The 15,510-nt window shown below is 42.1% G+C and overlaps 1 protein-coding gene and 1 pseudogene across 3 annotated transcripts; both read left to right on the forward strand.

The window, feature by feature from the left end:
* The first annotated feature begins 2,243 nt into the window (after positions 1-2,243).
* COQ7 (coenzyme Q7, hydroxylase) lies at positions 2,244-15,486 on the forward strand. Of its 3 annotated transcripts, none has more exons than XM_037153125.2 (7): positions 2,244-2,379; positions 6,008-6,186; positions 7,258-7,372; positions 8,098-8,237; positions 8,918-8,986; positions 9,418-9,496; positions 15,222-15,486. In XM_037153125.2, the coding sequence occupies exons 1-6, from the start codon at positions 2,307-2,309 to the stop codon at positions 9,493-9,495; spliced, it is 654 nt and encodes a 217-aa protein (XP_037009020.2). In that variant the 5' UTR covers positions 2,244-2,306; the 3' UTR covers position 9,496; positions 15,222-15,486. The 3 variants fall into 3 exon arrangements, with proteins under 3 accessions (XP_037009020.2, XP_037009022.2, XP_037009021.2); XM_037153127.2 differs by lacking the exon at positions 15,222-15,486 and adding an exon at positions 14,796-15,209; XM_037153126.2 differs by lacking the exon at positions 15,222-15,486 and adding an exon at positions 9,914-10,078.
* LOC128628424 (uncharacterized) lies at positions 13,853-13,927 on the forward strand (annotated as a pseudogene).
* Positions 15,487-15,510: the final 24 nt, after the last annotated feature.

A 15,510-nucleotide genomic window follows, 5' to 3' on the forward strand; every position in this document is an offset into this window, starting at 1 on the left:
CATGCTTCTGGTCATCATCTGCTCTAGGTGTCCTTTAGAGTCTCTGCACACTGGCTGAAGTCCCAGTTGTAGCATTCTGCTCCTTCCTTGGCTTCTGCCTGCCAGTCTTGCCTCCCAGCCACGCAGTCTCCAGGGCACACCAGCCCAGGAACTCAAGCCCCTGGTGGTGGACTAGACCAGCGAGGAGAGGGGAAAACAAAAAGTGCAGCATTTCCATGCTATCCACTTTTTAAAGATGGCCTTCAGAATCCCCTGAGTGGCGGAAATAGATAGGAGAGTATGTCCTTCCATCCAGTCACCTCCCTAGCCCGACACAGGTGCTCAACACACTTCTTTCTGCCTAGTCATGCCACTGTTACCTTGGTTGTCAGGCCAATACACACTGGTTCGCACAGCCGCACTGAGGCTGAGGCTGCAGCTCATACCCAGTGGTCTGTGCTTCCCAACCCTCCCCCTAGAAATTTCTGTGGAGTTCCCCCGTTACAATCGTGGACAATTAATTTTAAGTTTGTAAAGTTGTACCTTTTTCTAGAATCAGAGAGAAGTGTATAATTATAGGTAATCATCAGATGAGCGTTTTTAAGGCTCCTTGGCTCTGTTGAAGCCAAGGGGAGGGTGTATGTGTTTTAAACTTAAAAGATATAAAATTATTTCAAGCTATCCTGCATCCCACACCCACAGAAGGAACCACTGCTAATGATGGTTTTGCTCCCCCCAAATTACAATACATATTCAAACAGATATACTTATGTGAATGTATAAAATATATATTTCTGAGCTTCTCCCTTTTTTCTCACATCTTGAAAATCTTTCCCTGTAAGTATTCACCACATTCTTTTTAATAGCTACATAGCATTCCATTATATTAGTATGTTACAAAACTCAAGGGGTTCACTGCTTGGAGTTTCTATTCCAGAACAAGATGTAGCCCTGGATTGGTAGCTCAGTTGGTTTGAGCATCATCCCAGTACTCCAAGGCCCTGGGTTCGATCCTGAGTCAGGTCACATTCAAGAAGCAACCAACAAATGCATAAATAAGTGGAATAACGAATCAGTATTTCTCTACCTTCCTCTCTCTCTCAAATCAATAAATAATTTTTTAAAAGAACAAGATGTGGTTGTCACAAGGTAGTTTTACTTGCAGGAAATAAAGGAGACAGGAGGTTCACATTGGAAGCTCTGTCTTGCTGAAGGGACCCTTAGCTCTTCCTTATATATAGTGTTTGGTTAATTACATGTTGATTTCTTTTTCTATTTGAAAAAATATTTTCAACAGATTTTTTTCTAATGACTTCATGTCTTAGAGCGGTTTTAAATTTATAGAAAAGCTGAGAGGCAGGTACGAAGATTTCCCATACACCCATTACTCCCCACAAGCATAGCCTCCCCCCATTTACCAACATGCGCTACTAGATTGTATATTTGTTACAACTGATGAAATCTACATTGACACATTGGATATGCACTTTTAAAAGTATGATATATAACTAAATCTCCTCTCCCTATCCCAACCCCCAAGAAACCAATGTGCACCGACATAAGTGCAACCAACAGTAAAGTGGAAACAAACAAAAAAAGTGTTGTCTGCATAAAATCTAAAATTGAGAAAAGGACTAGGAAGAAATTTCAAGTAGTCTGTCAGTCCCAATACCTAGAGATAACACGTGCCCATGTGGTGAACTGAATTTCACTATTTTGAAGTGGATGTAGAATAAAAAGAGAAAAGTGGTAAAAGAGAAAGTACAATAGTTATACCAATAAATTAATTCATGGTCCTCTTTCCCACGAATCTTTATCCTGTCGGTGATGGGAGAGGAGTTAGTTACAGAATAGTCATGGGGAGTGTAAAGTACAGCACAGGAAATACAGTCAATAATGTTGTAATAAGTACTTATGATGTCAGATGGGTACTAGATTTACCAGGGTGATCACTTCATAAGTTACATAAATGTCTAATCATGGGGTTGTACGCCTGAAACTAACATTGTATGTTGGCTGTAATTTAAAATAAAAACAATGCAATTTTTTGAAAACCACACTGTCAGGATTTTTGAAAGAGCAATTTAGCATTCTCACCTCCATAGCAACCAAAGGCACTTCTCCATTATGGAGAAGTGATTGATATGACCGCACCCAATAGAATCTTTTCACTTGCAATTTTTAACCAATAGCGTGGAAGCAGGGGCGTTTCCACCACTGCAAACCAGGGTGGCGTCTTTCTAACGTGTGTCGTGCGTCATCAGTCTGCGCTAAGGGCATGTTTGTCCCTGGTCACTCCAGGTAGTGGTTGCTATTTGGTCCCAGCAATGAGCTGTACCCAGTTAATGGGGTCTTGCTTCCCGTGGCGGCTGGGCATGGGCGCCCCGCGGCACCTCTCAGGTAAAACAGGGGCGTGGCCCCAGTACTGCGCTGGGCGGGCTGGCCTGGGAATTTGTTCCTGGGGTTGAGGCCGGAGAGGTCACGGAGAAGGTGTTTGCGTACGTCACTGGGCCGCGACGGAGCGTGACTGCGAGACTTGAAACCCTGGGGCGCTGGCGGCGTGGGGGGGGTGTGTCGTGCGCAGCGGGAATGCGAGGCGAGATTAGGATGGCTTTCTGCGAAGACTTTGTAGGGCAGCCACTTAGGGTAGACGCATTGGGAAGTTGCACACAAGCCTTCACGTCACTGCAGGCGGTCGGAGTTCCTGGCAGAGGACAGTTGGCGACTTTGAAAGTTCAGTGCTTCGTGGGTGTCCTCGTTGCCTTCGCTCAGGGTCTTGGCAGGCAAAGTAATCACGCGACCAGCGTCTGTTCCACCCCCCCCCCCCTCGCCGCGGAGCTCGTTGGAAACGCAGATTCTCAGGTCCCTCCGCTGACCTACCGGGTCGGTATATCTGTCGTGTTTTAACAGCCCCTGGAATAAGACGAATACATTAGAAAGTTTGAGAAACACCACAGTGGTGGAAGGAACATCGAGTTTGGAGTAGGGAGACTTGGGTGTGGAGCCTGGCTTTTTAGCTCGGTTTATCTGAGTTGCCTCAGAAAATTGTAACGTCGTTTTCTCATTGTTTACGTACCACCTTCAGGATTTTGCTTTAGAGCAATAGCGCTTGTATATACTTTTGATTATTAAATGTGTTTTTTTCTATAACCGTTTTCCATTTTTAAGTTAAACAGCTTCAGGGAAACTAAATCCTTACGGTGAACACCACTGGCACCAGCATTTGCTGCCCCAAGTAGAGTAATCATCAAAAATCAATACGCTGAAAACAAAAAGTTATTGAATTGTTTTAGGTACTCTTGCCTACCAAGGCTTGAGCCAAAGACCATCTTTTTTTCTTCCCTTCCCCTGGGGAAAAAAAAAAAAAGGTTAGCTAATTTAGGAAGGTGTTCAAGATCTTTCATTTCTAAACAGACCAGTCTCCTTGATTGAGTCAAAAGGATTGGAAGAGAATTTAAGAGAATAACCCCTACTGCATGAATGTTATTTAGTGTACATTCATAAGCCACTTAAGATATCCCCATATACCACTTAAAATCTTACAGGTAAAATCATTAGTGTAGGTTTCCCACTTTGGAAAACAAATATAAAATGATACATTTGAGAGTTTCTAGTACTGGCCCTCAAGTTTATTTTTTAAAGTATGTCTCAGTACAGGCAAAACTCACAGGATTGTTGAACATGAATTTTCATGCTTTCTTGAGCAAATGATTACAACAGAGTAACAATCTTTTTTTTTTTCATTTATAAAGTTACCTTGCTTCCTATATCTCATTTTATCTTCATGATCCTCAGTAAGAAAGGTTTATTATGGTTTCTCTTAAAAAGGAAATAAACTAATTATTACCAATATTATATGTAAGAAATGGCAGTTCTGATTTGTCTGAGATTACATTTGAGATAAGACACAGTATCTGACTAGCTCTGTGCCCTTTCTGTGGTCCCTCCATAAGAGATTGTGAAAAGATAGAAATGGCAAATATTATGATAACTCAATCCTCCATATTACCCCCCATCCCAAATCATTTATTAGGTGCCTGAATCTGAAAAGGTGGTGTAGTGCTGGGGAACAGTCTAGCATGGTTCTAATATAAATATAATCCTACCCATCAAAAGTCAGCTGTATGTTTGAACTCATATACTCAGTAAATTTTTCAGTAAATATATATATTTTTAAATGAGTACTGTGTTGTTTTTTTTGGGGGTGGGTTGTTTTTAAAGTTCTTTCCCATTGACATATTTTGGGGTGGGTAACAAAGAAACAAGATTATTATAAGAAATAGAGCCAGCTGGTCATTTTCCATTTTAATTCTTGGGTTCCATCTTTTTGCAAGGAAGTGAGATTGATGAAAGCACCAGTCCTTGAACTGGGAGGCAAAAACTTGCAAGAGGCTACCTTGATTTTGTCAAATGTCTCAAATTGTCCTTTATATAAAAACATAGCCACAGATGATAGTGACTCATTGTCTAAAGGCACAGAACTGGGTGGTACTTTATACTTGGCAGAACTTGGAGTCCTCTTGAGTCAAATATGCTCAGTGAGATGGAGCAGGTTGTGCAGAGGAGTAGATCAAAGCTGGGTCGTGGTACTTCACACCTCCATGTCCTTAGCACAGTGTTCAGAGAGAGGCACTTTAAACTTGACCAAAAAGTTCAAATGCAGAACAACCCCAAATTCCACTAGGTCTACCCCATCACCTTGTGTCCAAAGCACTCAAGCCTTTTTTTTCTTTTATTTTTGATGTTTTATTGTTTGTGCTGTTATTACAGATGTCCTATTTTCCCCCTTCGTCCCCCTTCACTTCCATAGTCAGTCCCCACTCCATTGTTCATGTCCATGGGTCTTTCATGAATGTTCTTTGACTAGTCCCTTCAATTAGTCCCCACTTACCCCCTCCCCTCTTACAGCTGTCAGTCTGTTTCATGAGTCCATGCCTCTGGTTCTATGCTGCTCATTAGTTTATTTTGTTCATTAGATTCCTCTTATAAATGAGATCATATGATATTTGTCTTTCATAGACTGACTTATTTCACTTAGCAGCACTCAAACCTTTTTAATGAAAAAACCACAGATGTACCCAAAATGAAAATTTCCACACATTTTCTGGGTGTTGAAGTTAGTCTAAATAAAAAGTATCTATTAAAAACATGGTTGTCATATATAATCTTTGGAACACATCTCAAGATGATATCAATACAAGTCAGAGTTCATGTTATAAACTAAATAGTCTCAGTGTCCATTTCCATATCTGCAAAATGAAGTTAAAACACTTTACACACCTAGACACATCACAAAACCCTTTTCTTAGTGGACAAAACTTTTGGCATGCTATCATACAAGGCTCAGAGAATACAGTCCAGGTGCCATTAGCAGATTTTTAAAAACAACATTGAATCTGTCCTGAAGAATTTACATTTTGAAGGCAAGGATAATTGAGCTGAATTACTTATGTACCATAATGAGATGAAACCCAAGTTCTAAGGCTTATTTTTCAAAATAAGATACCCGTGCATGCAGGTGTTTCAAGAGAACTTCAACCTATGGTTCTCAACCTTGACTGCAAAGAAGATTTGTGCACAGAGCTTTTTAAAAATACCAGTGCCCCCCTCCCAGAAATTGACTGAGGGAGGAGCATTCATGGTTTTGAAAGCTCTCTACTGTGCAGCCAGGGTTGGGAAGAAGGTCAGGAGGGACGGGCGAACTGGAGAACCATGCCTAGACCTAGAGTCTGCTGCCATATTAACTGCCTGGAGAGAAGGCAGGCTCAGAATTTCCAAATTTTCATATGCTTAAAGTGAAACCAGAAATCCAGATATAGTATTTAGCTAAACTCTTCTGTTTTAACTGTAGGTAACTAATTAAAAACAAAATCCCCCGAAACACTGCAAGATAAACAACATACTTAAGGGCATGTTAACCCACAGGGAACTCATTTGCTACTTTTGTTCTAAGGTGCCCCTTCTGTCTGTAAAAGGAGACATCTCAGTTTTGCTCAAGAGTAATGAAGAATAAACACTTGCATTGCAGCTTATGGAAGAAGAATCAGTGTCAGATTTTGCAGCTCAGGAATGACTTTAGACAAGACCAGTCGGGCAGCTGTAGATCGAATCATACGGGTGGATCATGCAGGTGAATATGGAGCAAACCGCATCTATGCAGGACAGATGGCCGTCCTGCGTCGCACAAGTGTCGGGCCAGTCATCCAGGTGGGTGCTGCTTTATCTCTTTCAGCCTGGTCTACTGAACAGGGCTTAGGGGGTAAGGACCCAGAGACCTTCAAGTAATAAATTACTTTAGGTCATGCATTCTCAGGGGATTTACTCTTTGTCCTCCAAACAAGTGGAAATTGGATATTGGGGAGGGAAGAGTGAAAAGTGTATTCTTTCTATGTATGGAGCACAGGTAGGCATCTAGTACATAAACATATACACAGTATATCTATGGTATTAACTTTTCATGTGAAGATGGATGATCATGAAAATGGGGTTGAGAATCACATTAGGTAAAAGTACCAGTTGCTGAGAGGTTGCCTCCTGCCCTCAGTGCAGCTCAGTGGAGATATTTTATACTGAGAAGCAGAGGAAGATACCTGGGCTTTATAATCACACAGACCCAGTTTCACATTCCAGCTCTCCCACTTCCTCTGTGACCTTGGAGAAGTAACATAACCTTTGCACCTTCATTTCTGCACCTGCGAAATGGGCTGATAACACCCACCTCACTGGGTTTTGGTAGGTGTTATGGTGAAGAATAAATGAGCCAGTGTAGAGCAGCTGATACCATGCCTGGCATGTAACAGACGCTCAGCACAAGTTAAATTGCCTTTTCTGAGTACTCAGGCAAGTTGCTTAACCTCCCTATGCTTTACTTTCTTCATCTGTATAATGAGGGTAACAGTTTGTCCTTCACAAAGCAGTCGTGCAGCTTAAGTAAGTTGCCAATCTGAAACCATTTGACGGCGCCTGGCACTTAGGAAGTGCTGCATGCTAGCTGTTACCATCATTCTCTCTTTCTCCTTTGATGTAAATGATACTTATATGCTAGCAATCTGGAAGGAAATCATACGATAGCTAATGTTCTGCCCTCCTAATTTTGAAAAAGCTAAACATCACATTTCTCATGAGTATGGAGCCTCATCTTTTAATAGGCACTTTGTGGGTCTGTGGCACTTCTGTCAGAATCATGGTTCATGGATGGGGCGTGTAGCTTCTTTGGGATATAGCGGGCGGTGGCCTGCATAGAATGCTTACATGTCTTTATTGTTATGTTTCTTACAGAAAATGTGGGATCAAGAAAAGGACCACTTGAAAAAGTTCAATGAATTGATGGTTGCGTACAGGGTCCGGCCGACGATTCTGATGCCCTTTTGGAATGTGGTGGGGTTTGCACTGGGTGTGTGTCTGCCCATAAGGGCTTGTGGGAGCTGAGAGGTCGGGGACGATCATATTCTTTAAGTGCCACTTCACAAGTTTCACTGTGTCCTCCTGCAGCCTTTCTTTATTTACTTAGTATTTTCCTAAAGTTAAATTGGCTGACTTTCTTTTTGCTTAAATTTATTTAAGATAGAACCTTAAAATCAATAGTTTTATAAATAAAAGGTACAGTAAAAACAGATACAACAAACACAGCTAGACTAATTCAGTTGTAGCCAGATAATATTTCCTGACAAAGGTTCTCAACCTGGGATCTCACTCCTAAAAAAGAGAATAGTAAATACTATGCAAGATTCAAAGACATACCCCAGTTAACGACTTTCTCCTTGCCGTAATCAAGTTAGGGAGATCATTGAAAAGAGAATAACATTCTATGTTAATTAAGCTTTAATACTGTAACCTGGCACCACCTAAAATAGTGGTTTTCAGTGGGGTCAAGTTGTTAATGAGCACAGTTGGCAGTATCTAAAGACATTTTTGGTGTCACACCTGGGGATGCCATCAGCATCTAGTGGGCAGAGTGGGCAGAGTAGCCAGGGATGTTACTAAACACCCTGCAATAACAACAAAGGGTTATCAGCCCAAAGTTTGTAGTGCCGAGGTTGACAAGCCCTGACCTGACATGCCGTTCCTTACCACTGGTATCAGTCCCATCCTTGACTGCTCTGGGTTTGACGATTCCAGGCGCGGGAACCGCCCTGCTTGGGAAGGAGGGAGCCATGGCCTGCACGGTGGCTGTGGAAGAGTCCATAGCACATCACTACAACAACCAGATCAGGGCACTGATGGAGGAGGATCCTGAAAAGTACAATGAGCTACTGCAGGTATTCGACTACCCTCTGAAAAGGGCCTGATAAGGGGGAGCGGGGCAGACATGCAATTTAGTAAAAAGACACACAAAAACTAGAATGTTAGAGAATTATGGGACCTTAGAAATCTAGGTCAGCACCTCATGTCTTTGAAGGCATGCAAACTAAGGCACAGAGCTGAAGCTGTGTGCCCTGGTCACATGCTCGAGCAGAGGTCAGGAACCTGTGTCTTCTAAGCCTGGGCAAGTGTCCTCTTCATTTTCAGATTTGTGGTAGGTCTTGAGCAAACGCTATTAGCATGAACCCTTCAGATTAAATAAATGAACTAAAAGATACCCTCGGATAATTTTCTACAGCAGATAAGGGAACAGATATGGACTTGACTTTTTTTAAAGCCTAAATCAGGTTGATAAACTATGGCTTGTGACCGACCACTTGCTTCTGTAGAGAAAAGTTTTGTTGGAACTCAGCTATACCCATTTGTTTACTTGTCTGTGGCCGCCATCCCATCTACAATGGCAGAGTTGAGTAGCCGTGACAGGGACTGCACACCCTTAATGCACTGACTCTGTCTCTATAGGAAAAGTTTTCCTACTCCAGTCTTAGATAATAATATGAGTCTTTAGCCCAAAATAAGACGGAATGCCAGGAAAGTTAGAATGCTGACTTGCATTGATTTCTGTTTGTTTAACCAGGTGATAAAGAAATTTAGAGATGAAGAGCTTGAGCATCATGACCTAGGCCTTGAACACGATGCAGAGCTGGTGAGGACCTACCTTTACTGTTTGCGTGTGGTACTTTGGGCACCTGATGTGGCAGATGGAGGGCTGGGGAGGTTTCTGTTCCCAGAAAATAGGTTTCACAGGGACTGCCAAAGAAAGAAGACCAGTACACTGCTTTGCCAAAGAGCAAGCTCCCAATTGGGAATCTTGGTCCTTGCTTCCACCTTTCTCCCTTCCCCAGCAGCTCCTTTCCCACTGCAGTGAGAAACCAGGTGACTCTGTGCTTTGGCAGTAGCAGAGGCATCCTAATTCCAGTAGGTCCCCCCTCCCCAAATTAAAATGAACTGTTTCTTAGATCTTATTTCTTATTTCTTATCTTAGTGATGAGACTAAGAAGTCTCGTCACTGCCAGGCCTCTATCTCACCACCAAAAGTGAACATAGAACGTGTTTGCTGATTGTTGTCTTTAACAGGCTCCAGCTTATGCTGTTTTGAAGAGGGTTATCCAAGCTGGATGCAGCGTCGCAATATATTTATCAGAAAGAATTTAAGGTATGTCCACTGTACCCTGTTTATAAAGATGATAGTAATTTAACAAGTGAAATTGACAGAAAAGGAAAGGTACAATTATTACTGAGCAAGGGCTTACTGCCCCATGCGCCATGACATCGTCTTTGAGAAAAGAAAAGGTTTTAATTGCAAGGTCCACCAGCAATGAAGCAGGTGGCAAGGCTCAAATCTGTATCCCTACTGAGGGGTTTTGGGCTAAATTTAAAGGAAGAAGCAGGGGAAGTTGGGTATATTTAGAGTTACATTGATTCAACATGGGAGCCTAGTGCACGGGTTTGGGAGTCACAGCTTTTCATATGTTGAATGTTTGAATTCCGTGTTGGGGGTTTGCATGTCGTGCACAGTGGATTTTGACCCAGTGACTTTGAACGGTTTTTCTGGGGTAAATTCTTTCTCTAGTGCGTTGTCCTGCTGTTCAAGTGTGTGATCCTGCAGCCTTATTCTGCTGTCTCTGAAAAACAACTTAGTGTCTTGTTAGGAACGGAACAGGCCATTTTATGCTAGTTTCGTGGTTACATTATTGTTATGTGAATTTTGTTAATAAACTGCAAGTTTTTTTTTAATTCATAAAACTGTCCGGTGTTAATTTTTTTTTTCTGTGTATGCTGTAAGATTGGTAGTTCACCAGGTACATTCAGATTACAGCAAAGTTGGTCATTGTTTGGTCTATAGCTATTTTTTCCTAAAATATCATAAATGAATCATTCAAAAGTAATAGGAATCTAAAGAAAAATTTTGAGCTTACTGGTAAAAATGGAAATTGAAAACACAAAGGTGTTTAAGTTTGACAAAGCAAGACTCTCAAGTTCATCAGGCAAGTGGAAGACTGTCAGTTGTTTGTTTTGAATTTTGGACTGAGGGCGCATTACTTCCATTAGAGAACATACTGAGTTGCGGATTGTTTGTGAAGTTGCATTATATAGTTTTTTTTAGGTCTGTTACCAAAAGAGTGGACCAAAACAGATGGAACTTTTCATACCGTGTTGAAATCTTTTATGATTTGCATATTTTTAAGTAACTTATTAAAAACCTAGGTTAGTGATTCTCCTCTCTGGCTGCACATTAGAATGTCCTGAGGAGCGTTTTAAAATTTTTCAGTTGGTAAACCAAAAATTCTGAATGAAAATGGGGCCCAGGAGCTGAATAGTTTTCTAAGCCCCCAGGTAATTCTAGTGGGAGTCAGGACTGGGGACCCCTGCCCTAGACTCTAAGCTTTTGCAGTGAAGAAATTACATGACTAAAGCTTTGCCTTCCACCTGCATCCTGGGCTTAATCAGCATCGCATGACGGGGCATGACTTGCGTCCAGGAGGTCTGTCTAATTTTCAAGGACAGTGGACACCGGCATAGTTTGGATTAGTCAACTGCTGCTCTTTTCCTAACCCAGAGTGAGTTTAGTTTTATGTGATCAGTAGATTAGTCTTCTGATAATAAGTTGCAATAAATGAGACACAGGAGAGAAAGGTCAAAGACAAGTCGAGATTCCCAACTCTTCAGTGCTAGGTCACAAACAGACATCTGTAGTGTAGTAGATTCAGTGTAGTTGGTTAACAACTGGAAAGCTAAAGTCCTGCAGTGACTGCCTCACGTCTGCATTATTTTATAAATGTGCATTTTGTCTTTCCCATATGAGACCATGAGTTTCTTGAGGGCAAACAGTCTTTTGCAGCCCCTGATACATTGTAGGCACCCATTTAAAGGAAGGAAGACGGGAAGGAATGAAAGAGAAGGAAAAGAGAAAGTGAGGGAAGGGTCCAGATGTTCTTAAGCAGCTGCCAAGCTGCTGTGAAAACGGCCTCCCAGGCTGTTCTCCCACTCCTCGGGTCCTCCCCATGTCAGGGGTCCCTAGCTGCAGTTTTTGGCCTTGTCTGTCACCTTTTTCTTGGTATCTCGCCCTCCCTCGTGGCTGATTCCTTCACATGTGCACCTCCGCCCCAGATTTCTCATTTTTAAATAGCCCGCTTCCTATCTGACCCCTCCACTTGGAAACTGAGGGGAGTCCTAGGCTCTGCCTGCCCCACGCTGAACTCGCCTCCCCTTCCCTGAGTCCTGCTTCCCCGCTGGCTCTCCCCATCACAGTTAAGGGCAAATCCACCTTTCTGGTTCTCAGGCCAAAACCTCCAGAGTCACCTTTGACACTCACCTGTGTCATCATCCCATCTAATTGATGAGGGCATCCCGTGGGCTCTACCAGATCCTTTCTGTTGCCTTTCGTGCTTCCATTCAGAACCCAGCTCCACTCACCTCTCACCAGGATTATTGTAGAAGCCTCCAAACTATTCTTCCTGCCTTCCCCTTGTCCTCCCACAGGTCATTCTCAACCCAGCTGTGAGTCATCCTTTCCACCATGAGCCAGACCACGTTATTGCTAAGCTCAGAATCCCAGTTCCCAGTTCCCTCAGAATGAAAGTCACAGTCCCTAAATGGTTTACAAGACCCCCATGACCTAGCCCCCTAGCCTCCATGACCTCTTTCCCCCTTCTGCACTCAGCTCCAACCACACAGGCCTCCTCGCAGTTCCTCAAAATGCCAGGCATGCCCCTGCCCGTGGTCTTTGCAGTGGCTGTCCCTCTGCCCAGAATGCGCTTTCCTAAATATCCATGTGGGCAAGTTTCTCTCCGACTCCTAAAGTTTTGCTTAAATGTTACCTTTTAAAAGGACTACCTGTTTCAAAATTTCAAACACTACTGCATGCACCCCTCCTCTGCTCTGCACCCGTTGCCTACCGTGGCACTCACCACCATCTAGCATATTATATGATGTACTTACTTACTTGTTATGTTTCTTGTCTGTTTCTTGCTGCAAGAATGTCAGCTCTTGAGGGCAAGAATCCTTGTTTTAATCACTGACACATAATAGGTGCTCAATAAATAGTTTTTGATGGGAATGAATAAAGAAATCACACTCCGTTATTAGAAGTCATTTTCGCATAACGTAATTGAAGAGTACTCCTGTATGCTTCACAGCAAAATTCAGTGGAAACTTAATTGAAAGAATGCTACCCATCTGGGGTGGGCCCCTGGACCCATGGTCTGTACAGATTCTTTTGCTATAAAACGCAAAATCTTCCAGCTTGGGCAAGGGTAGCAAGCGGAGTGGATGCAAGGAAGAAAGGAAAGAGGCGCTACCAGGAAACCAAAGGAAGGCCATTCTGTGTGCCGCTTGCTGATGATTAAAAACAAAACAAAAACAGACTGAATATCCACATGCAAAAGAATGAGTTTAGACCCCTACATCCTAGCATATACAAAAGTTAACTCAAAATAAACCAAAAGTCTAAGTGTCAATGCTAAAAAAACCCCTTTAGCTCTTAGAAGAAAACCTGGGAGTAAATATGTGACCTAGGATTAGGCAGCAGTTTCTTAGATAGGACACCAAGAGCACATGCAACAACATTTTAAAAACAGGTAAATCAAACTTTATCAAAATAAAAACTTTTGTGCTTTGAAGAACGCTATCAAGAAAGTGGAAAGATACCCACAGAATAGGAGAAAATATTTGCAAATCCTATATCTTATAAGGGATTTGTATCTAGACAATGTAAAGAATTCTTACAATTCAGCCTTGACTAGTGTGGCTCGTCCCACAAAGAGAAAGGCTGCCAGCTCGATTCCCAGTCAGGGCACGTGCCTGGGTCGCAGGTCAGTCCCTGGTAGGGGCTGTGAGAGGCAACTGATTGATGTTTTTCTCACACATCAATGTTTCTCTCTCTTTCGCCCTCCCTTCTCTCTCTGTAAAAATAAATAAAATCTTTTTTTGAAAAAGAATTGTTACAATTCAACAATAAGACAAATAGCCCAATTAAAAACAGGCAAAGGGTTTGAATAAACAAGTCTCCAGAGAAGATGGATAAATGGCCAATAAACATTTAAAAAGATGCTCAACATCATTAGTCATTAGAGAAAACCACACCACTATAATGGCTATAATCAAAAAGACAATAAATCAAAAAGAAAATGTGTTGCTGAGGATGTGAGAAATTGGAATCTTTTTACACCACTGGTCGGAGTGTAAAATGTTGCAGTCCCTTTGGAATACAGTCTGGCAGTTCCTCAGACAGTTAAACATAGAATTAACCATAGGATACAGTAACTCCTCTCCTACTATACACCCAAAAGGGAAGAAAACATGTTCAGGCAAATATTTGTACATGAATATCCACAGAAGCATTCTTCATAATAGCCAAAAAGTAGAAGCAGCCCAAAGGTCTTTCAGCTGATAAATGGATAACCAAAATGTGAGACAAAATGTGAGATACATTGGAATATTACTTAGTCATAAAAAGGAGCGGAGTACTGGTACATGTTACAACATTGATGAACCTTAAAAACATGATGCTGGCTTTGCGCAGTGGCAGTATCATAGCCAGTGAGGTTTATCCAAGGCTCAATGATTGCTAATTGAAAAACACGACGCTTTGCGGTCCGAGTTGCAGTGTGGAAAGATGGAAGTAGTTTTGGATACGGATAAGGACACAACAGTGTCCTTAATGCCACTGAACTCTACATATAAAAATGGCTAAAATAGTAAATTTTATAATGTATACCACAAGTAATAATTTAAAAATTACACTAAGTGAAGGAAGCCGGACACAAAAAGGCCACATGTTGTATGATTCCATTTATATGAAGTGTCCAGAATAGGCAAATCCAAACAGACAGAAAACAGACATGGTTGGCTAGGGCTTTGAGGGTTTGGAGAGTAACAGCTAATGGATACAGGGTTTCTTGAAGGGGTCGTGAATGTTCTAGAATTAGATGGGGGTGACAGTTGCACAACCTTGTGAATGCACTGAAAACCATGAATTGTACACTTTAAAGTGGATTTTACGGCATGTGAATCACAGCAATAAAACAATACAGGATTTATAGTTTTATGTGATATCTGAAAGCAAACTTTGATCCAGGCTGTTAAGTGGGGAGACTTTCTTTAATGTATCCACCCTTCAAGCCCGCAGAGCGTTACAGGTGCCTTGATCTTTGCAATACTGGTGGTATTTGTTGCCCTCCTGTAGCAAAGCTAATTTTGTAAGTATTGCAGTCAGGAATCTTAGGCATATAAAGGCATTCTGTACAATCCTCATTAAAAGGCCAGATTTGTTGCTGTTTGTTTTGCATCCCCTTCAGAATTGATGGCTGCTGTTTTATGCTTCCAAGAGCTTCCAAAACAAGATCAGGTTTTTTGAATACCCTTCTGATTGTGTTTTATTTCATTATAGCTTGTCCTTGTGTATTAACAAGGTAATCTTGTCTTTCCCTTACTTGACTGCTCTGACCTTTCAGGAGACATGTGATTTTAAAATTGGACACCATCCAAAGATGATGCCAGCATGACAAAGGATATTATTCCTGCAAGCAGTGTAGTTCCAAAGATGTGATCTGAGCTGTCGTTCTTTGCATATGTGACTCCCTCTCAAAGTGTGGTCCGTGGACCAACAGAAGTGGTGTCGATAGTGAGCGTGTTGGAAGTGTGAAACTTTGGGCTCCTCCCCAGACCTACTAAATCAGAATATGCATTTTAACAAGATATGGTGGTTTTAAAGTATGTCCACAAATTCCTCAATACTCCTCTCTTCAGTGGAATCCACTTCTCCTTGCCCTGAGTGTGGGCTGTCCTTAGTGACTTGTTGCAAATATAATGGAAATTATGGAGTATACTTCAAGGCTGGTGGGTCGTCAAAACATTTCAGCTTCCACCTTTCTCTCCAGGATCACTCACTCTAGGGGAAGCCAGCTGCCATGTGATGAGGACACTTGGGCAGTTACTCTGTGGAGAGGGTCACATGGCCAAGATCTGGGGCCTCCTGCCTACAGCTGTGTTTGTGTGACATCTTGAAAGTGAATCCATCAGCCCCAGTGAAGCCTTCAGATGACCTCATGAAAGACCCAGAGCCAGAATCACCCAGCTAGGTCAGTCCTGAATTCCTAACTCTCAGCAACTATGTTCGATAATAAATGTTTATTTTCGGCTGCAGAGTTTTGGGCTGATTTGCTATAC

The sequence above is a fragment of the Artibeus jamaicensis genome, unplaced genomic scaffold, assembly GCF_021234435.1.
Source record: "Artibeus jamaicensis isolate MK-2021 breed Jamaican fruit bat unplaced genomic scaffold, CSHL_Jam_final contig_729, whole genome shotgun sequence".
Taxonomy (NCBI): Eukaryota; Metazoa; Chordata; class Mammalia; order Chiroptera; family Phyllostomidae; genus Artibeus; species Artibeus jamaicensis.